This window comes from Prenolepis imparis, unplaced genomic scaffold, assembly GCF_030444845.1.
Source record: "Prenolepis imparis isolate NDT839.2.m4 unplaced genomic scaffold, iyPreImpa1.0 SCAF_5, whole genome shotgun sequence".
Taxonomy (NCBI): domain Eukaryota; kingdom Metazoa; phylum Arthropoda; class Insecta; order Hymenoptera; family Formicidae; genus Prenolepis; species Prenolepis imparis.
In genome coordinates this window covers 13,299,293-13,322,772 of record NW_028141163.1, presented here as the reverse complement: position 1 = coordinate 13,322,772, position 23,480 = coordinate 13,299,293, and the positions used below count along the sequence as shown (strand labels likewise).

Here is a 23,480-nt window from a genome sequence, read left to right as displayed (position 1 = left end):
CACAGTTATATGAAATTTTATAATAAAAATTTTCATATAATTAGAATAAAATTTTCCTAATTCTTTCAATTTTCTCTTTTCTGGACAAGATAATACCATGTAAGAAAATTTGAGATATTTTAAAGGAATCGTATCCCGCGATGTATTATCAAACGCTGGCGATGCATACTCCGAGAAGATAATAAACAAAAAGCCGGATAACAGAATCACTGTTATTTTCACTGAAACTCCCGTGCCGGATTCATTCGCGATCGCGATCATTGCCACAAGTAATTTATCACGCAATCACATTGCGTGTCGCCGCCGTCGTGGGATCGAAACGTTATTTATCTTAATGTTTTTCGTTATTATGTATCTACGGTTCGCGCGCGCGGCATCGCATCGGTAAGCGTAATAATAATTACTATTGCGCCGGATTAAATACGGAGGAAATTGTGATACCCCTTTTTGATATCTCCCCGGTGCTATTTTTCCCAGCGATATACTTTGCACGCGCTGCGAGATTGAACGCCTTAAGGCAAACAGAATTATTTGCGATAGGCATTGAATATAAGTTTCTTTAATTATATTTAAGACAAAAAGGCACCCCATACAATAGAGCCTCGATTATTCTTTTGTCGCGCGAATAATAAAGAATTGTTATTTCACGGAAATCATTACGAGCGCGTGAGCTACATTGCGAATGTATATTAGTTTCTGCAAAAAATATTTTTGCAGTATTCAGATACGTTATTTTTGTTCAGAGAAGAAAATTAATTTTCTCAATCCATAGACACGCGCGTGTAACGCGCAATCTCGACTCCTCTCAAAGAATTGGCCAACGCGATATGTGATAACTGACGACGTGAATCCATCCGTTCGCACTTCCGGCCAGTAACTTCATCGAACGCGACAGCGATGTATCCACTTTGGCATGAGATGAGAGAGAGAGGGGAGGAAGAGAGACTAGTACACGAAATACATGATATTAGAACAGCTGCTTGGTCGCATATGCGACAGCCAATAAACCAGGACAGTTCTCATATCGAAGTGCGGCATGACGTAGCTAGGAGTTGCACGAAACGCCAGCGGGATGTAATTTAGCAATGACAACGACAAAACTGCAGCGTCGTCTTTATTTCCAGTTTTCCAGAGGGGAGATGCGGAAAAACTGAGAGGCGCCGCCGCCAACGATTGAAGTTATCTTTCCAATCGGCACGTGACAAATAACTACATGCTGTGCTACAACACACTGCAATCGGCAATCGGTTGCAAGCTCGCGTGCCGGATCGAGTTTGTCGACTGCACTCTCTCGCGATGATCCTTCGTTGACGTCTCTAGAGATTTATCGTTTTCTAACAGACGATCACGGAATGTGACGTTCGATAGCTCGCATAGTTTCCCCGAGTGATGAATCGACTTTCTAAAATTGTGGCTTTTGCCATCGCTACCCTTATTCACTTTTACGATACTGTCATACTTCTGTCTCGTTGGATGACAATTATGATTTCTTCTATCGAGTCGCTGGTATCAAATTATTCGCTATTTTCTCATATCGTAATATTATATTAAGACGTTTATGTATATGACGAAAATATTGATTAATGTATTTTTCATGTTTTTCAGTTGCATATCAATTAACGTCATTACAATTTAATTACGATTGTAATATATTCTGAGAATCTGTTTTTTAAATGAAAAGAATAGAAAATGATGTACAGAAAAAAAAAACATTGAAATACATAGGAAAAATACATTAAATGCAATATACTTGCAAACATCCCTAAAAAAATATTTGCCATTTCTCCATCGAATTTTAATAAACAACACAGTTTGAGAATTATTTCTTGTATATCTGAACAATTTAATTCAAAAATTGTAAGATCTGTCAGCGTGGTAATAAATGTAGGGAGAGAGGCTAATGCACGAAGCTTGCGTTCTACAATGTGCAATCTAACGAACAATCTTTATCGGGATAGCAGGCGTTCGCAACTAAAGATCATTTAAAGATTCTCCTCCGTCATGGCGCAAGATGAGCCAAACATTTTGGCATAACGGGCTTCAGTAATGGCATTGTATCAATACTGTTTCATCTTGCCAAGATACTCCTTGCGCGAGATATCAAGGACTTGGCACGAGGTCACGTCGGCGAAGGGCGTGGAATTTTCTAAGAGAAATGATATATAGAGCCAGTCAAGCCTGGACATCCATATAAGATCCATTCCGCACAAGGTAAGTGGAAAAAAGAATCACTTAAATTATCTGAGAGTGAGAAAGAGAAGAAAAGAAAGATCCGAGCGATTGAATTGGAAAAACAAAGCAAGTAATTGTATTTTATCAATAGAAACAACTCTAAAATTGACTGTTTTATTTATTAGTGACCTCTTATAATATATTACCATATAGGTATATTAAATAATTTATATTTATCAAAAAAATATAAGTTTCCCTATATCGCATATTAAAATTGTTAAAAAGATTTTATAATCCGGCATTTTCTATTAAACAAACAACTATATATATAAAATTTTTAGAATCTAGTATAGTCTCTCTTTTAAAAGATTACAAAATTAAATAAAATCCCTTTAAAAAATTTAAATCCTCCTTTAAAAAATCCCTTTATACATATATTCAAATTTCAATATTTGTGCATACATATACACATAAAGCGATAGAAAACTTACAAATTATAACAGGAAAAACACTTTTATTACTTTACGTAATATAATAATTGCACATTTTTGTATGAACAGAGAAGTGTCTCTTTCGTGACAGTAATTAAGCAAGAGACATAATGTTACTGCAAAGAAGGTTGTTATTGGTTTCTTTTTTTTACGGTGGAAGGTCGGCTCTAAAGAGAAAGGGAACGAGTTCCGCGACTTTAAAGTGACGCGAGATAATAGATGTAAGACAGGAAAAAGCCGAACAAGAATGGAAATCCGGGCGGCTGCGACCGGATGAGAATCCAGGAAAATCCGTCCACTCATTCTGGCGGTACGATTAATCAAAGCCACGCGACGAAAATGAAGGCCACGCAATTTAGAACGTTCTTACTTTAAAGGTAAGTGAAGGACGTGATTAAATCGAACGAAAGGTTTCTTAAATACTTGAATGGTACATGCGCATTTTAATATGATAATGGCAATGTTCGATTGAACATTTTTATGAGAACAATAAGAAAAAGATAGCTAATTGATTAAATGTATCTCAGCTTTTATGAAATTAAAAATAGTGAGACAATAATGAAATGATATAAATGTTATTAATATTATATATATATACATACATAAATATTGTAAATAAATAATATTATATTATATTATATAATATTATATAATAATATTATATTTTAAATAATAATAATATTATAAAATAATATAAAATTTTATTATATACATATATAATATAATTTTATTATATTATATTATTTAAAATATTTATGTATAATAATTTATATAATAATATTAATAAATTTTATATAATATTTATGTGAGTGTGTTTATTATTATTTTAAGCAGGATAAAAAATTGATTCATGATTAATTCGATAGAAACTACGTTTTGCTTATCGAGTATTAACCCTGGACCTATAGTTGCGCAAGAGATGATCCATAGATCTCTCGATTGAAAACAATGGTCATTAAGATAGATGCTCTCACGACACATGGGAAAAAGTATCGCTTGAGACTCACGGTCTTCTAAAATATAATAATACCTATACATATATGGAAGTATATATTATATATTATATTATACAATTTATAGACATGCATAATATCCGACGCGATGATGGAAAACGCAACGCAAATTTTGTTATACGATCGACACTAAATATTTTTCATTGTTTACAAAAATATTACAGGACTATATTTATGGTCAATATATTTTGTTACAGTTTATCTTCGATAATTTAAAATGTTCGCGCCCACATCGCAATAATTATTCTTGAATGCAACATAATCGAAACCTAGCTGGTAAAAGCTTCTTTTGAGATACTTCATATTTAAATTAATACTTACACGAAAATGAATCTGATTCTATTAGAAGCGCGGGAAAAAATCATGAGCGAGATAAACTGGAGTCGCTAATGGGGTCTCTAATGAGTTAAAAGCATGCATCCATCACCGTACCGCTCTCACCTGGCTTGATCTCGCGAGGATGAGCCTGCGCCCGCGATTCATCCGCGACGAGCAGCAGCAACGGCGGCAACACGAGGACCACCGACGAGATCCTAACGACGCGCGCCAAGGTCATCCTCTTGATCCCGGCGCCGATCGAGCTCTGTGTTCTCCAGTACTGCGAAGGGTCCGGGCACGCACTGATCATCGCCGAGACGAGGTACGGGCCCTACGGCGCCCGTAGAGGGATCGGGACAATCAGAACCCGATACCGTGCCGTGAGAGACGCGAGTGATGACCCTCCCAGATCTCTTCGCACAGAGGTCACGCGTTGGTTGCACCGCGCGCTGCCTGCGACCTCGAGACCTCTAAAGTCGCTGGCGGCGGCGGCGACGGCGGGATTTGATGGTGTTTGTACCGGTGTTGTACTCTCGGGTATCGCGAGTTGTCTGCGGCAACCGGGCCGGGCGAAGTGAGTGAGGATGGACTGACAGACGTGCGGGCGTACGCACGAGTCAATGAAGTGAGTGGTACTTATCCGTATAGGAGTCCTCACCTTACCCAACTCTCGGACCATCCTCTCGCCCCTTCGCCCCTTCGCTTCTCTTCTCTTCTCTCGCACGCACGTCTCTCTTTCGCTTCTTGTGTACCTGGCTCTCTTCTCTCCACACCGTCTCTTCCTACTCTTCTTCTTTTTTTTCCATCTTATTCTTCCTTATCCTTCTCCTACTACCGCAAGTCTTCTCCTTCTCTTCCTTGTCTTTCTCCTCCTTCTCTTCCATCGCCTTTTCCTCTACGTCTCTTATTCCTCACCTCCTTCGCTTTCCTCTCCCTTTCTTGCCTTACATTCGATTTACCGTTAATTGGCGAACATTTACGAAAAATTTAATTTCTAGAGATGTAATGTGATCCGTTTTGGTCGGACAATTCACGATGTCTTAAATGAATTTTATTTTCCAAAATAACATAATTAAATATTCATTTCTAATTGGAAAAATTAGTTGACATCTGAAGAACCGTAGAAACTTTATTTGTATTAAATTCGTGCAAGATTATTTTCCTCTCTCGTATTTTGTATCGTTTAATATCAAAGTGTGTGTCGTAATTATGCATTGACTCGTGTGTGTATGTGTTATAGTCTATTTCTCTTATTTCCCCGCAATCTCCTTATTTCGTTAAGTTACATAGATTGTACGCGACTATCAGCACGAAGTTTTCGTAAAAGCGCAACACAAAGAGTTCCAATCTCGACAGCTTCTGCACAGTGTCGCCTTGACACCCACTTTTATCACGAGTCAAGAATCTTAGGAGTAATTAGCAAACTTCTTGGGCGACAAAGAGTGCAACATTATACAATATTAAAATCCTGCAGTGCACAATTTGATTACTCTTTTTTAAATAGCATTTATATTTGTACATAAAACTGCATGATGTTAAACGATAAAAAATAATTTTATTCTAGTTGATATTATGCGTAGAATATTATGCATGTTACAATTAATAGATGCAATATTACGTTCCTTTGTCATAAATAATTGCTAAGATGAATAGTAGAATATTAATATATGAATAATAAAAAAATATATATATTATTAATTTTAAAAAAATTAATTGCATGTTACGTACATATCTTATTCCAAAAGAAATGTCTTGAAGATATATTTAAGTTTACGAATTAATTTGCTACTTTTTTAATTACTTTTACATTTCTTAAATACATGACACACACACACACATTCAAAAAACATTTATATTTTTACGAAAACCATAAAAATATAATGTAATAGAAGAAGAAAAAGAAAGAAATATACAAATATGTATATATTCGCCAAGAATGCACATTTTATTTTAAGATGTATATCTTAATTAGCATTAAAATAGTAGAGGGAAATATAATGACGGTAAAAGTTGAGATTTTACGATCAATTTGCAGAAATAAGTCCTCAGAAGGAACTTTGAGTTAATTAACTCAAAGAAATTTAAAAGAGGCGGACGTGCCGTATTTTTTGACACTAGCAGGTAGGTACTTTTTCGCACATTGGCCTTTTTGTTCCAGCTCCCTCATTTACCCTATCTCTACCGTGTTGTGTTTCTTAGCATCCGCCGCATGAGATGTTTTCCCACACGTTTAAAGCCTCACCGTTTATCCCGCATCTCTCCTCTATAGAAGGCATCTCGCGCCGGGTGATCCTTCGCGTGCAAACAACCTCATCGCTCCATTCGTGCCGCGGCTCTCGCACGTGCGGACGACACGCGATAATTTTATTTCGGTGCTACCTCTAAATAGCTTCGTTATTTTCGTCTCTTCGGACGAAAACAACACCTCGTTTTAGCCGTTTCATCCTTTTGCGAGCTCCTTTCGCCATCCTTGTCCCTATCCTCGCGCAACCAAGATTTTTCCTTCGCGGATTTATTGAAATTTCACCGAGAAAGAGAAGGAACGAGGGAACAAGCTCTTTCTTATTTCCCGTCGTCTTTTCCCGTTCGCTTTGTCTTTTCCATGATGCAAACGCAAACCCAAGACGTCGCCTTTGTCACTTATTTCCCGCTTTTCTCGGCACAATTCCCGCAAAACGTCGCCGTCTGTCCTTTCGACGCAAAGATCTCGGACTCATTTTCCACTACTTAATTTATATATAAGTATTTCTCCCTTTTTCGCTAAAATTGCACGATATTTCCTCCTCATAATTACGCCACTATAGCAATTAAAGCTATTATAGAAATGTAAAAACATTGATTGTTCTTGCATGAGATTAAATGAGATGAAGTAATCGAAATCTTTGAATAAATGCATATAATTTTTCAATGTAATAAAATTAATAATACATGTATAATAATAATATGATATTTTTTGTAATAATATAACATATTATAAAATTATTTAAAAAGGAGCAAAATCGATGAAAATAAGAACATGAAGCAGAATAGTACTTTGAGGATCATTTCGCATATCTAATATATCGATTATATTTTCTGAAGACTCCTCCGTAATGGATGTCGCAATATTTTACACGTGCTTTGGCTCTCACCCAAATATAAGTGTATTCGACATTTTCCTCTTGGCTGCAATACCGCGACAAACTACATTGCGTTGTAAAGGCCGCACTGTCAGCCGTAAAACCTTTCGCGCGAGGCATTCGCGAAATATTGATTCCTGCTGAAAGCAGTTTGGACGCAGCTGAGACCATCACGGGGGCGCAGATACACTTTTCCGGCGAACGCGGCGGCGCACGCATTTTCACAAATTTTCAATAATGGATGGCACAATGTGTCGGAATGCTATGCCGCTGCTTTTTCCTCGCGCGTCAGGAAAAGCTATTGTGAATAAATGCATTAACTAGAATCGCTTCCGCATGGCTTTTCGTTTACGCTAGACCCAAAATAGATCACTTCCAGAGTTCGAACCGGTAGAAATAGGCAACTGGTGGTTGACGATTGAAAATAGAAATATATTGTAAATTATTTATCAGAAGAAATTACCAAAAGAATTTCCACTTGCTTCGTTTTGTAATTTGAATGAAATATTTTCAAATGCTAACCAACTCAACACTTTTTTTATCCGAAATGTTAAGAGCGTTGAGTGCGTAAATATAAAATAAATGTTTATGACCAAAAATTTATAGAATAGTTGTAAAAACGTAAAACTTATACCTATATACATTTATAATAATTGTACAAATATATAAATAAATATGCATATAGAGAAAATATTAAAAAATCAAAATTTTTTTAAAAGTTTTATTTTTGATACTAGAATTTATATAAATCTTATTCATTTTAATATGACGTCCAATTCTAGAAAAAAATCTCTTTTACAACAATCGATGATATAAAATTGATTAAACAATTTAGTATCATTTTATGTTAATTCAAGCTGAGCAATAAATTGAATGTCTTCCTTGAAATAGTTTGTCATCCTAAAAAAGTATCGTGGAAAATACATTTACTAAAAATTGGATATTTTAATATCGTATTGTATTAATTAAAAGAAGAGAAAAAAGTTGATCTAAAAAATATATTGGAAATCGTTTTTGCAATAGGCAAATATTACGAAGTATGAACAAATGTGACACGAACACTCGTACGTAGGATGACCAATGAGAAGAGAACTCGAGATCACGGTAGAGAAAAGCGTGAACAAGTCTATCTATCTTGCTCGTCCGACAAATCTGGGGAAATGGAGTCTCGAACGCGTACACGAAGCCTCTCATGGAGCTTAATAGCAAAAAAAAAAAAAAAAAAACACAGGTTCACTTGTAATCCTGGGAGCCACGAGATGCCTGAACGATCTGCTCGCGCGATCAACAACCATGGTAGCTCTCGTCGCAAAACAGAGCAATTTTATACGAGCAACTTTAACGGGCAACTTTATACGACAATAAGAATGTTACAATGTTGCTCTTCTCTTTTAAACTTTAAATCGTGCTGCGAATTAACGATCGATCGTCAACCAGCACAACATGACAGCAAATGTTTATCCTTAGATGTATTGTGCATCAGAATTCACAATAGCATTTATATAATAATTAATATAATGTCTACAATATTACTGTATATATATGATATATTAATTAAATATAATATTGTGCATAATTTTATATATATTTTATACTTATTTTCTCTATATGTACATATTTATTTATATATATTTGATTATTTTAAGTTTTTGTGCTTCTATGATTATTTTATTTTTGTATAAATATTCATTTTATATCTACGTTGTTAATATATATTCAGAATTTCCATTTAAACGAGAATAAACATTGATCGTTACATCTGTTCACACCCTTGCACGACTCCTCGACTCGCAACTGCGTCTACCTATGAGGCTAATTGTGATGTCGAGACGAGAGTGAAGAGATCGTTACATCGTAGATCATCCATTTATGGCCGCGTAGCCATCTGGTCGCCCTGCTTCGCATGAAGATAGAGCCGTTTCAAACGAAAGCCGACCTCCCGTGAGTATCGAGTATTTTATAATGAGATGGAGGTTCATCGAGCTTTGATCGAGATTACGATTAATTTCCCCTTCTTCATCTTTCCCTCCTCCCTCCCCCCTTCTTTTTCAGCATTCTACTCTTCGTCTTTGTTTCTTCAGTGTCATCTCAGGTTGATTTCAAAGTATGCTTGCACAAAGTATACTTCTTCCGAAGTCAAACTGAGTAGACACTTCTTTTCTCTACAAATATTTATTTTATATCCTTTTTAATTACTAAATTTTTAAATGGACGAAGAGAGATTGACAATTAATAATCTCATTAACGTTAAAAAAAACAATCTAGATAAGAAAGTGTCATGATATGTATTTGAATTTTCCATATTATTTATTGGGTATTATTAGATTAACTATCAATAAAAATACAATGCAAATAAAAATAATTCCTAAATATTTGTTCTTACATTTAAAGCATGTGCAAATTCTTCATTATGAAAAATTATAGTAAAGAGTAGAGTTTATTATACTGGATAACTTTCATCGTTTTCTCTATTATCCGTTCAGATACAATTTATAAATACTAGATCTTTAATAAAGTCTAAATTTCTCATACTATAGCTATCAAGATCGTTTGTTTAATACATCATATTTGTCAATCAAAAATATTTAATTAGCAAAATTTCTTTGTTATAAGTAACAATGAAGGAAAATAGCTTATAAATATGTTATCAGAAAAAACAATTTTAATTTACAGTTTAACATCTTTAGAAAATATTATTTAATGTCCTTTCAAAATGGTTCTCTATATCTAGAAAACTATATTTCTTTCTTTTCATTAATGCAGAATAAGGATATAAACGTGCGATGTAAAACGCGATAATGATTAAATTAAATGGGTAAAATTATTATTTTATAAATATTTATTTCAAGCATGCTTTAAATAAGTTTCCCCGATATCGATTCTTATCGACCAAATGAGAGACCTTCTGTAATTGGTTCTGTTCGACGTTCCAGGTCGTTGTTTTCGGAATGTCAAAGATGCGAATAACTTTCGCAATCTCGTCGTCTCTCGCCGAAGTAGGTGTCCATTGATCTATGCACGCGGCACCCGAACGAGAATTCATTGACTGAACAAAGAACTTCAGCGAGAGAACCAGAGAGAAAGAGGAAGAGAGAGCCGAACTTCACGACGAAACGACTGGATTTCCGATTCTGAAATTGGAAACTTTCCACGCTTCTCGCAATAGTTGGAAGTCGGCTCGCTGATTTTATGCTCCCGCGCGTTTGCGGATAGCACTTTGCTTCATTCTCTATCTACCTGTCATTAACGTATGGAGTATCATTAACGTATGCGAAAGCGGAAGTTAGATGAGCGGCGCGAATCGTTTCCAAAGGTGACGTCGAAGGGTTTTATTAAAAAAAAAAAGATGAATCGAAGAAACTATGTTTCGAAAATCAATAGCATGACGTAATAGCAATTCTTAAGGAGCTCCTTAATTGGACATTTAGCCTTTCAATATAATGAAATGCATCAATTAATTATCTCGTAAGAAATATAAATTCACACCCTCCCAAAATTACTCTAATATCGTAATAATTGCAAATGTGATATTTGTTGTAGCGTTAAGATATGTCTGTTAAACACAGATCATCTGATATAGTTAATTACGATTAAAAGCATTAGTAATATAAATAATGTGTCAAAATATTAATAAAAAATAATAATAATGCTAAATTAGCATAGAATGCTAAGTTTTGCGGTAAATTTTCTCACTCAAATGATCTGACATCAATTAAGATAATTAATGTGTATGTATTATATTATTATTATCGTCGAACCGAAATTCGTGCGAGAAGATAGATAACATCTCTCATCGAGTGCAGAGCACGCATCAGTGAAGTGCGCTAATTTCCGTGAATGCACCAGCGCCAGGAAAACGATTTCTTGTCGCGGCACGAGATCGGGTAACGGATGGAGAGACGCGGGGAATTCTGTCGCACATAGTCACGTCGGTGATCACCGCCGACGACGACGATGCGCGGCAGGCGGTCGGCTTCTTTCGTATAACTTCTTCGAGGGCGACTCCAGATCCATGTTTCATGAGTTATCTCGTGCAAAGAGGGATAAGGCCGGAGAGGGTTAAGGCCAGCGCGGAGCGAAAGCCACGATGGTCACGATCTACGTGGCTCCTAGGACTTACCCTTTCGCGACCGGGGAAAACTGAAAATTTCACGGAATTCTATCGGGGCGTTTTCTGAGTGTGTAAGAGAATCCGTCGTAATACGAAGAAAAAATCTATCTCGATGGTACTTTTTTTATTGGACGATCAAATTTTTATTTTTTAATGTTGTCAAGATTTTTCTCAATAATGCTTAATTCAGCTTGAATAAAAAAATTAAGAATATTTATTTTTTATCCATTTGTTTTAAATAATATTTGTGTTGTCTCTTATATTATATAGATACTTATATATTTTTTTAATAAAAAGATTTAAAGTTTTTGTCTTCCTCTTAAAAATCATAGATTTTTGAAATACTTTTATTATCTAGTATCTAGTTTGAATGAGATTATTTAAGTTAATTTATGTCAGTTCTGATAATTATTAACTTTGAATATTAAATTGTGATGAAAATTTTAAAGGACAGGAATGAAACTTTATTTTGGGCTTCTACGTTCTTATTATATAGAAAAATATATAAAGAGAAAATAATTGAAAATTCTCTGTAATTTTCTTATGATATTTACTTACTACAAAGTAGGATATATACGTAATAATGGCGAATTAGATAGCGGAGGGTAGTATATCTAAATTACTACCTCTAATGTCTACCCATTTAACGAATTTATCAAGACGAAATATGGCAAAGTTTAACAGTGCCATATGACGCCGCGGGAGTTAAAGATTAAAGATGTCGCAAACCGTAGCACTGGCGTCATTCCAGTGCGTACGGAATTTCAAAGATGATGAACTCCAAAGGAATTTCAAATTAAAGCGAAAGAAGGTCAGAGAAACATGCTCTTTAGAATTCTCTGGTAACGAAACGAAATCATATTTAAGCTTCTGCGAAATTGGGTCGCGGTTATTATAGTTTCGGTTACCTCGCTGAAATATTTCATATAAAACACCGCCAAGTAAGACCTAAACAAGCTACACGTTGCATATATTTTAAAGTCATTTAAATCGCATAATTCCGTGTAGATTAACTTGGAATTATGCTAAATAGGATGCACGAAATTTCTTTGGTATAATTTTTTTCCGGTACAATGAAACCTTGGCAACATCTTTTTATATAATAAATTATTTCCATTTATTGTGAATTTAATTCCATTCTCTATGCCCCTTTCTAGAGATAAAACCAAAAACAAACTTTTTAAATAATGTGCACAAAACCGAAAATAATAGAAATAAAATTTTTAACAAAAATTAAAGAGAATCGAGTGCATGAATAATTTTTGAAAATTCATATAAAAGTATTATATTTTTCTGTATGAAATAATGATTCTTCTCGAACACACTTAAAAATCCCGCTTTAAGAGGACGCAAATATTCGAAATTTCGGATTCTCACTATGAATACAAATATCCGCGATGGAGGGATCGCCTAACGTGGGTAATATCTCGTGCTTATCTTGCAAGCTATATTCTCGTATCATAAGTCGTCGGTGTGTGGCGAGCTTTAAGCTCGGCACTTACTGAGGAAAGTACTGCTACTCTGAATCACTGGCAGCACACGGCAATATTCTTTCTGATCGATGTGCTCGCGACGATACGGCGCCTGCAGTCCTTTCAGATATATACGCCCAGCATTTCGAGCGAAAACCGCGCGCGATATAGCATAGATGCTGAAGAAAACCGGAGCAGCTGATGATGATCAGGGCTCTACGCGTTGGTTGATCGATCGATCGAGAAATAGAGATCTCGTTGTTTTTATGCAAAAGTAGAGAGATCGTACGAGGTGGGATGTATGAGGGAACATACACGAGGGATATTCGTTAGATTGGAATCGGAAAATTGAGATGTGCCCGTGCAAATTACTATGACAAATACTATATATAGGGCAGCGTCTTAAAATACCCTAAATCTTCAATTCCCTTTCTAAAAAAGGCATGGTAATGACATTTTTGTCGCTTTTCCGCGATGCTGATTGACCGTCTCGATTCGCGTTGCGCGTTATATTTATAGCATCGAGCAGCTGCCATCGCAAGGGTTAGCAGTTTGACAGTTTGTCCAAAATAAAATTAAATAAAATAATATTATGTTTTAAATAATATGTTATAATTCTTTAAACTCGATTAATATTTTAGACAGTTATCAGCTGATTTCTATCAAAAAATATTAATCGCGGATGAAGTATTATAACATATTATATTACTTACAAAATATTATTATTTTAATTATAATAATATGTTGTAAATAATATAATATGTTATAATATATACTTTGTCTGCGATTAATATTTTTTGACAGAAATCAGCTGCCAAAAATATTAATTAAAGTATTAAAACATATTATTTAAAATATTGCATATTATTTAAAACATATTATTATTTTATTTTATTTTATTTTGAACAAACTGTCGAAATGCTAACTCTCGCGATGACAGTCTCTCGATGCTATGAATAAAACGCACAACGCAAATCGAGGCAGCTAATCAACATCGCGAAAAAGAGGCAACAATACTTGCAAGAATCGACTTAACATTCCTTTTTTTAAAAAGGGATTAGAACAACACAAGCGCGCGCTATGCACGCGCCATTCCTCGATTTTATGTTAAAAAGAATGATACAGAAATCAGCTAATAACTGTCAAAAAATATTAATCAAGTTTAAAGTACTATATTTTATTTAAAACATATTATTATTTTAATTTTTATAACATAATATTATTTTAAAATTGAATTAGCAAATTAACGTTTTAATCAACTGATGTATGTCAAAAATATTAATAAAGCGTTAATTTATTATTAATTACTTAAATTTTAAAATAATAATATGTTAAAAATATTAAAATAGTTAATAAATAATAAGAATTACTATTAAGGCTCTTCCGTATTAAATACAAATATAAGTGATAGGCCTTAAGAGCCGAACGCGGCAGTATACCAAGTAGTAAAATTCGTGTCCTGTGCACAATTAATTTAATTCCAGCGAAAAATTAAAATTTCGTTGGAATACGCATCAACATCCGCGTTCGGCTCTTAAGGCCTATCACTTATATTTGTATTAAAATAGTTATATGTTGCGTAAATAATGTTATAATGCCTTATCTGCGATTAATATTTTTTGACAGAAATCAGCTGATAACTGTCAAAAATTGTAATCGAGTTTTAAAAATTATGACATATTATTTAAAACATATTATTTTAATTTTTATAACATATTTTTGTAATTGTAAATTGTAATTGTAAATTGTAATTGTAAATAGTAATATATGTTGTAAATAATATGTTATAGTACTTTAAACTTAATTAATATTTTTTGACAGTTATCAGCTGATTTCTATCAAAAATATTATTCGAGTTTAAAGTATTATAACATATTATTGATAACATTATTATTTCAATTTTTATAACATATTTTTATAGTAAAATTTTATTAGCAAATTAATATTTTAATCAGCTGATTTCTGTCAAAAAATTTTAATCAAGTTTAAACAAACTTTATATTAAAATATCATTCTTTTTTATATAAAATCGAGGAATGGCGCGCTTGTGTTGTTCTAGTGAAATTAAAAATGTATATCAAGACGCGAAATAATTGGAAAAAAAATCACGAGATTGAAATATACGACAATGAAAAAGAAAACGTTCGCACAAATATGCCACGCAACTTCAAAATTTTCGATAAAAAATAATATTATAAATCTTTGTCACGTTAATTGTCAAAATTAAAAAGATATAGTGATAATATATAAAGAATGTAGAGTATGTACTATAACTGTTAATGTTATCGTGTTGTATAATCGTAACAATGGAAGAAATGGCAAACGAAATAATAGAAATAATATATATAGAGAACGAATTCACGACACACATATAATATTAAATTTGCCTCTAACCATTTACTATCGCAATTTTCCATAATGGATTTCTAGTGTAGCAGATTTAATAGACGTTTTGATACCACATGACGTCGGCATTGTTACGCCCGTCAAAATGCTGCTGCAAGAGAAAACACATCAGTTGCGATATAATAAACTTCTGAGCGCGTACGTTCATAAATATTGACAGCCAGCCAACATAATTATTAATTACCACGTAATTACTCGCACATTTTATTAGGACCGAATTTGCTTTGTGGAAAATGGAATGTGACAAGTGGCTTATGAGCTTGTTGCGTGCATTAAAATTCAACAATATATTACGTGAATTGTAATATTTCGATAATATAATAATAGCAAGAGTTATACTTATGTAACGTTGTAATTTTATGCTCCGTATACAGTCGCGAATAATTAAATTAAATTAAAATTAAAACAATCGATGTTAAAATACATCATCGAGGATTGTAAAATAATTAAATAAATGCAATTTATCTGCATTTATTAACGGATCTTTAATAATATATAATATAGAGAAAACTCTTGTACTAACATTTTAAACAAGATTAAGTCAAACAGAAATTTCTCAAGCAAAAATGTTGCCTGCAGATATATTATTCAGGGAGAAATCAACTTTTATATATTTAATATAATTTTCTATATTTAATGAGAATGCATCCATCTTTCTCCAAAATAAAAATGTTGAAATTACGGCATTGAATAAACATTGTTAAGTAAATCTTATAAATAGATTTAATATTTGATATTTGGATCGTAATACAAGAGTAAAAAGTTGATCAAAATATCAAAAATTAGGTTCCAGTTAATTTCACGATTATTTAATATGTAATGGAAACTACAAATAATCTGAATATATAATGAAGAAAAATAAATTAGAATATGAACTTCTCTCTTTCTCTCTTTCAGCATAAAATATAAAAGAATGTCTTAAAATAAATTGGATAAATTATAATATACAATATATGTATATATAATCTCTTTTCAATATATTGAATAAATCGAGGCAGTCTCTCAAAATTCTAACAGCAGCAGGGAATTGCCAATTCTTATAACGAATTTGAAATTCTTAAATATGTGCACACATTATTACAAATATGATTTATACAGCAATAAAAATATATTAGAGCTGCATAAATAGCACCCATATAACTTTTTTCACTTTTAAAGATGTCAGATAAGTACACACAGAGAATTTTCTCTTAGAATTTACCCTGAAAATCATGATAATCGTGGGACAATATGGTAAGGAAAGAATTTTATGAGAATTTCTCTGATAAATATTTGTATCACAATAAAAAATAATAATATCTATCACAATAAAATATAAAACATGTTTGATTAATTTTACTAAACTGCGTAGTAAAATTAATCAAACATATTTTATATTTTATATTGTGATATATATTCTTTTTATTGTGATAAATATATTAATCAGAAAAATTCTCATAAAATTCTTTCCATACCGTGATTACCATGATTTTCAAGGTAAATTGTAAGAGAAAATTCTCTCAGTGTAGAGATAAAAAAGATTAGGTAGTTCGAACGAGACATAATTAAAGTGGCCAGCGTCGTCGTCTTTACGACGCGCGGACGGAAACTACCGGGGAAGATTTGGAGAATAGAACGCGAGAGACGAACGGAAAGTCGCATTAATCCGCGACATCATGTACCTTTCGTTTGTCCACCGCCTCCCTCATCGGTCCACTATCTGCTTTTCGCTTCATTTCTCCGACTCGCGTTATGATACGGTAGTATTTACCAGGATGGCATATGGCCAAACGCGGAGGGAGGCTACTCCTACTTGTCCATTTTTGTCCGATGCACCACGACCGGACATCGAAAACGCGAAAAGTGATCGTACATCTCCCGTTTAAATGGTACATATAACTCTAAGAACCCGACTTCGACGAACGAGGTTCTCTTCTCGTTTATATATATATATATATATGTACGTATATATATAACTCGCGCGATTAAATTTTGCGGGAAATAACTTACCTTGCACATATCTCGCCGTCGTCGTCGTGCGATCCTTCAATTTGTGCCAGTGGAAAAGATCTGCGTTTCCGCAACCGAGGACGAGATTTGCTCCTTTATATTTTGCTGTCCAAGATATTTTTTTCTTTCCAAGATAGCATATCCGTGATCACTTCGTTCTGATTAGCTCGCATTATAACTATAACAGAAATCGCAATGTATCATTAACAAAGTACTAGATAAATTATTATTTTCTCAAAAAATCTGTGTTAACAGTTTATATTTATATTATTATTTCATACATCGTCGTTATACACATAATTTTGGATTTATAAATAATGCAATATATTTGAAGCACAAACAAATGGCTTATATGTAAAACATTGTATGTTTTTCGTAATTTTTAAGTCTTTTCAACAATTTTATTTAATTAATTTGATCGCGGAGTTGTGTTAACCAATTGAATATAAAAACGATCAACGATGTAGGTACTTATACCAACCTGCTTTGCGCCGTTAAATTGTGAAATCGCTTGAAGTGTAGAATCACAATTTGCATAAAACTTCAACAATATCCATTATCGTTTAATTACGTGAGTGCAAACTTTGGCGATGGGTTAAGCTCTGTTATCGGATACGCGGCAAAATTGATACGAGATACGTGATGTTCGATGTGTGTAATGTCGGCAGAACTGTGCGCGCCAAATTAGTGCAAGCAGTGACATCTGAAGGCAAGAATACGAACTGGGCGTAGCTAAATAGCGGATTATGCGCCATCTGGCCACGTTTCATCTAAAACAAAATTATACAATTTTTTAACCTAAAACTCGCATGTGATCGCGCAATAATAATATACTTACAAGTAGTTCTTCGACGATTGTTGTGATATTTAGTTCACAAGGAAAGGGCGATGAGCGATGCCGAACTCCAGGAAGAGGAAAGAGAAGTATTACTCTCGATTTATGACGGCGATCCGGCTTTTAAACAGCCGACACCTACGACATTTCAATACAAGGTACGAGAATTACTTCTCATAACTTTGTTATAATTAAATATTATTATATCCTGAGAAATAACTTAGCATAAAGAAATGAAATGAAATGTAAAACAAGTTCTATTCTTTGCAGCTGTTATTTTCAACACATATTCAACAATATCTCTTTATTCCTCTTCGTTCATAATCTTCTTCATTTGACTATATGCTTGCTTCATTTTTAATTACAGAAAATAGAAAACAATCTTAAACAGCACACACATGTATTCTATTTATACGTTAAACTAATCTCACCATAATGTTATTATATATAGATTGTTCATACAATAACTTTGTTACACAGTATGGCGAGGATAATGATATGAAATCATTTCTACTGGAAATATCATGGGGTGCAACATATCCTACAGAGAAACCTACTATCAATATGGACACATTTTACAATAAACATATGTAAGTGCAGCCAAGCAGCCGCTCAATTATTCTTACATTAATTACTTTGATTAAAGATGAATAATTGGAATATATAGTGTGGAAGAAGTAAAGGACCAGGTGGTGAGTCTTATAGAGGCAGAGGCTGAGCAATGGTTAGGTAGTGCTATGACGTATACATTATTTCAGTCTGTCCAAGAACATTACACAGACTTAGTGTCTATGCAACCAGACTCAATCACCGATATAAATTCGCATACTAGTAAACTAAAGATTACGGACGAGAACCAACAAGTATATAAATATATATTACACAACGTATTAGTATACTGTTATTAGAAAGAATAAAGTAAAATAGAATAAGATGATATGTGATGTTTTTAAGGTCGAAGAAATGGTAAAAAAACCTAAAAAGGAACACTTAACTAAAGCACAGAAGCGTAGACAATGGAATAAAGCAGATGGCAAAGGTGAAAGACCACGAGGATGGAATTGGGTGGATATAGTAAAACATTTATCACAAACTGGACCTAGATCAGAGGAATCTTAGTTTGAGTCATATCATTTTGTACAGCAATAAAAGGCATGTTATATTTTTATAAATTGTTGGAAAAAAAATCAATTTCCTTACCTATATATATTTCCTAAAGTGATTTTATTCTTATTGTCATATCATTATTTTCTTATTCCAATATTATTTAAAAGAAATATTTTAATACAAAGAATACAGTTTTTAATTATTTATATATAAATAATCGTTTATATTACCTTTAATAAGTTTTTCTCTATTCTCTATCAACGGAAAATTTCCATGCATCAACTGCCAATAAATTTGTTTCTGTTTTCCATCCTGAAATTATTAATAGTTTTATATATCTTTGCTTATAATAACAAATAAATATTGAAATTAATGCAACTATGTATATACCATTTATATCCAAACTCCTAAGGAATGCTTTATACTCATTAGAGACAATTAAATCTGTAGCACAGATACTTTGGATAGCTATTGACAATTGTACATTGCTATTTGAATCCATAAATTTTTTATAAAGAATATGTACATTCAACAACGGGTACGATGGTTCAGATGTTTCAGATCTCAACAATATATCCTGCGTAATATTAAAACATTTACATTATAACAGATTACAATATTATATTAATAATAAAACATGTAAAAAAGTTTTTGCTACTCACAATTGGGATTTTTTTTGCCATACAAATGTAAAATCCACACATGGAAGCATAAAAGTATGCTTCTAATATTTCAGCTGGTTGTATATCCTTTTTAAGAATTATAAATATATTCCTTTTTTCTATATCTATTGTTATTAAATATTTTCTATCCTCAAAGAATTTTAACAAAAATTCCATTTCCATAGATGAAATTATATTTCTCTTTAGAATGCTTGCAAATGAAACACCAATTTTGATATCAAACCCACATATGCTTTTGGCTGAAAATGATATTTACAACTTGTTACAATTTCTTATATATGGTGAAAGTAGATAGTCATAATAGTGTCTTACTAGGATTGCCGAGGAGAAATACCGATTCTTCTTTATTCACTCTGTTGAGTTCAGGAATTCGCTCATTTATCATATAATTTTTAATATTTATGGCCAGACGATCTTCATTGAGTGTATCTAAACAGAGCACTTTAACCGCCGAATAATTTGCATAGAGATGGACTGCCACCAGGAAGAGATACAATTCTATTAAGTATCTATATGTATATGACTTCATCATTATTAATAACATTCATGATATAATATAATAAAATATACTAAATATATTAAATATATACCGTCCATCATGGAATAAAGACAATATAAAGATTCCAATAAATGATGCGATTAGATTTACACACATCTCTTGACTCCCATCTTTTGCAGCAACATCAGCCAGATTATTTCGTACTGCCTATGACAGGAAAGTAATATTATCATTAAAACTATAAATGTTTGTATTAATGATATAATGTTTATAATAATGATTATTCACCTGGTGTTGAGTCAGTGCTACTCTCGTAGCTCCACCAGCAACACCGACAAGAGACTTCATAATGGTGGAGATACACAGAATTACAACGGAATACGATGAGAAATATGATACAAGTAATTCCATTCCTGCTGCCATGTCATTCAGAATATCAGCAAATAGCCTCCATTTTTTACATTGTCCATCTAGTTTGGTTCTATAACGGAGAAGGAAATACATTTCAATCAAACCTTGATCAATCAAATTTTAATTACAAATGTGTGAAATTAGTTTATTACCCATTCCACCATGCAAACGTTATACTACCGACCATCCCTGCACCACTTTTCAAAACCCATGTTATTGCTGCTGCCAAGGGTGTAGCGTTTGACTCTCCAACTCCTATTCCTATCATTATAGAATGGGTCGCAAGTGTGTTCATTATAGTACTCGCAGAGGCCTGTAAAATATAAATGCAGTCTTTGTAAATCATTGTCTGCGTTCTTTGCTGAATAATGTAAGAAAAAAAGAGATTTTTTATAAACTTCTTCAAGACACAATTTTGTCACTGTATTGGCACAGCGAAACATATGTAAACAGTTTATTTAATTTCAACTTACTTGCACCGTGTCCCATATCTGATATTCTGTATAATCGGAATGCACACTATCTGGGTATCCTTGTGGCAAAAATATCTCTTTAACGATGGATACGATCCGGGAACATATGGGTTGCGTTTCGATCGAGTCAAATCTCATCTCGTTCAAGCCAGAACCATCTAACCAACAGGTGTCATGCAGATTAATATGCGGCTAACAAAAGAATCGATGTACAAAGATAATTTTCCTGAATGTTTTAAAAAATACTGCGAAAAGATTTTTACCCTCTGATTTGACGTAAATCGTCTCTTTCTCATTTCCGTAGCTTTCTCTAAATAAGACGCCCATGTTTACCAAAGAGGGTTATCATTTACACTCGATCAGCTGTTCTTCCCGCTGCGTTTTTTCCGCTGTCAAATACTACACAGGCATCACTGATAATTTCGTTTAATTCGACGATGCACGAATCTAATCTTTCTTTCACCTTATTCGCGATACTTTCTCCATTAGAATTGGTAATTGCGCTTTCCCGTGCATTATTCGAATTTATCCTACGATCAAAGATATTTATATTCCATTCAACTCTCGAATCGAATACGTCACACTCGCGATTACGAGCGCCATCCATTCGATTATTTTTGAAATTGAATTCAGCGATCTCCTTATTATTTTCAGAATCGTCAATGATATTAAAATTACATGGCAATTTGTTTCGCTGCGTTTTCACATTATTTTTACGCGTTAAGGCTTTACCCGGCCACAATTTTTCGAAAGGATTTATTTTTACTTTACGATTTTTCGAGTTGCTACACTTTTTCCGTTTTCCATCGTCATCTATATTTTGTGATCGTGCGAATAATTTTTTACAATTTATTCCATGTTTATAAATAATTTTTCCTATTTTCTTCGTATCATTTTCAAATCTTTCTTTTTTCATATCTGTATTATTCAATTTTACATTATGAGATTCATCGCTGTTAAGTGTCGTCGCATCTAATGATTCGTTCACTTCGTTTCGTGATCCGACATAACATTTCTTTTTATCCATTAAAGCTTCTTTCTTTTTCATTTCTTGCGTCAAATTATGTTTCTTCGTGCTCGATTTCAATCCGAAACAGCTCAGAATAAGAAATCGCCCGTGGTGATTATTTTGACATCCGATCAAGGTATATTGTACACCTCTGGAGATTTTTTTTCTTTTAATTTTTGATGTGTTAACATTCCGAACATTATAATTGAAATATATATCATTAATGACTTCATTTTGACACTTATTGTTGGGCCTCTTTAATTTTTCATCCACAACACATGAAATTCTTACATCTCCGACATCTTTTATGTTTCCCGATCTCTCGCTGATTTCTTTTTCGAATTTTTCAGCATCCGAAATGGACTTCCGATACATTCCCGATGCTTCAGACACGCGCGATCTATTTGGCCGTTCATCATCTTCGATTGATTTATCGTCACGCGGGTAATCCTCTTTAAATACGATCGCCTCGATCGGCGCTTTTACTTCCAGCGCACGTTTCGTGAATGATAAACGAGCGGATAAATCAGTGAAGCCTGGCGAATCGTCTCCTTTAAAATTTCTTTGCAGTTCGTACTGTGCACCCGTTCGTTTCTCCTCGTTTTTCGTCGAATCATTAAATTCCGATGGTGTTAAACTAGAAAATCAAAATGTTTTTCATGCATGAAGAGCGTTAATCGATAATCAAATACACACACGCGCGCACAAACATATAAATTGTAGTTTGCCTCGATGATTTTAAATTTTGTAAATTGTACAGGAAAAATAAATCACACTTTAATGATAAAACTATATCAAATGATATTTCAGAGATTGATTCTAAATTATGAAGGTAATCTTATATAGACCAAATTTATCTCAAATTTAAATTTAATATTTATATGTTATGCGCAAGTATTTAGGTATAATATTTTTATATATTACATATATTTTATAACGATTTTATATTAATATTTATTTTATATATACTTCTTTACATACTCATTTATCCATATACAATTAGCAAAAAAATTTGTGAGCAAAAAAGCCTTTTAATTTCTCATTTATTACCTTGATAAGTTACACCCCACAATTAAATAATCTTCATTTTCATTTTTAAATGCAACAATTTCTTTCCGTAATTGCAAGATTCTGTTGTTCAATTCAGCTACAGCGACGACGATAGTATCAATGTTAATCTCTGCATTTTCAAATAAACAATGGTTGGAAACTGTATTGCAATATGCATCCATCAGCTATTATGACGGCTGCTTATTATGCGATACTTAAAAAAATAAGTAATGTCAATATAATATCCAATATTTTAATGTATGCTTGTGTGTATAGTAATATACACATTTATATTTTTAATAATATAAATACAGTTAAATAT

General features: G+C 33.1%; 3 protein-coding genes across 4 annotated transcripts in view; 1 reads left to right on the top strand and 2 right to left on the bottom strand.

Annotated features, from left to right (window-relative positions):
* LOC145936854 (uncharacterized) overlaps positions 1 to 17,235 on the bottom strand; it is a 48,911-nt gene extending 31,676 nt beyond the window's left edge. The window contains exon 1 of one of the 2 annotated variants that reach the window (XM_083039489.1): positions 17,092 to 17,235. Coding sequence is in view for 1 of the 2 variants with exons in the window: in XM_083039487.1 (XP_082895613.1) it covers positions 4,118 to 4,304 (187 nt within the window). In the remaining variant the exon portion in view is untranslated. Of the gene's footprint in view, positions 1 to 4,117; positions 4,606 to 17,091 lie in introns of those variants that run through there. The other variant, XM_083039487.1, reaches the window with a different exon arrangement.
* Positions 17,236 to 17,871: 636 nt separating this feature from the next.
* LOC145936860 (RWD domain-containing protein 4) lies at positions 17,872 to 19,098 on the top strand. Its single transcript, XM_083039504.1, has 4 exons — positions 17,872 to 18,084; positions 18,407 to 18,516; positions 18,594 to 18,789; positions 18,881 to 19,098. The coding sequence occupies exons 1-4, from the start codon at positions 17,980 to 17,982 to the stop codon at positions 19,043 to 19,045; spliced, it is 576 nt and encodes a 191-aa protein (XP_082895630.1). The 5' UTR covers positions 17,872 to 17,979; the 3' UTR covers positions 19,046 to 19,098.
* LOC145936856 (RUS family member 1) lies at positions 19,030 to 21,563 on the bottom strand. The gene is made up of 9 exons (XM_083039490.1): positions 21,363 to 21,563; positions 21,100 to 21,257; positions 20,779 to 20,939; positions 20,504 to 20,696; positions 20,307 to 20,422; positions 20,029 to 20,225; positions 19,696 to 19,955; positions 19,424 to 19,610; positions 19,030 to 19,345 (listed from the first exon to the last, which is right to left on the bottom strand). Exons 1-9 carry the CDS (start codon positions 21,424 to 21,426, stop codon positions 19,281 to 19,283), a joined length of 1,401 nt encoding a protein of 466 aa, XP_082895616.1. The 5' UTR covers positions 21,427 to 21,563; the 3' UTR covers positions 19,030 to 19,280.
* Positions 21,564 to 23,480: the final 1,917 nt, after the last annotated feature.

What these genes read in the sequence shown, in the direction of transcription:
- LOC145936860 (XM_083039504.1), top strand. Translation starts at nt 17,980, where the DNA reads ATGAGCGATGCCGAACTCCAGGAAGAGGAAAGAGAAGTATTACTCTCG. An exon ending in CTACGACATTTCAATACAAG is followed by an intron (nt 18,085 to 18,406) that starts GTACGAGAATTA and finishes TTTGTTACACAG; the next exon opens with TATGGCGAGGATAATGATAT. An exon ending in TTACGGACGAGAACCAACAA is followed by an intron (nt 18,790 to 18,880) that starts GTATATAAATAT and finishes GATGTTTTTAAG; the next exon opens with GTCGAAGAAATGGTAAAAAA.
- LOC145936856 (XM_083039490.1), bottom strand. Translation starts at nt 21,426, where the DNA reads ATGGGCGTCTTATTTAGAGAAAGCTACGGAAATGAGAAAGAGACGATT. An exon ending in GATTTACGTCAAATCAGAGG is followed by an intron (nt 21,258 to 21,362) that starts GTAAAAATCTTT and finishes CCTGTTGGTTAG; the next exon opens with ATGGTTCTGGCTTGAACGAG. An exon ending in ATTTCTCCTCGGCAATCCTA is followed by an intron (nt 19,956 to 20,028) that starts GTAAGACACTAT and finishes TATCATTTTCAG; the next exon opens with CCAAAAGCATATGTGGGTTT.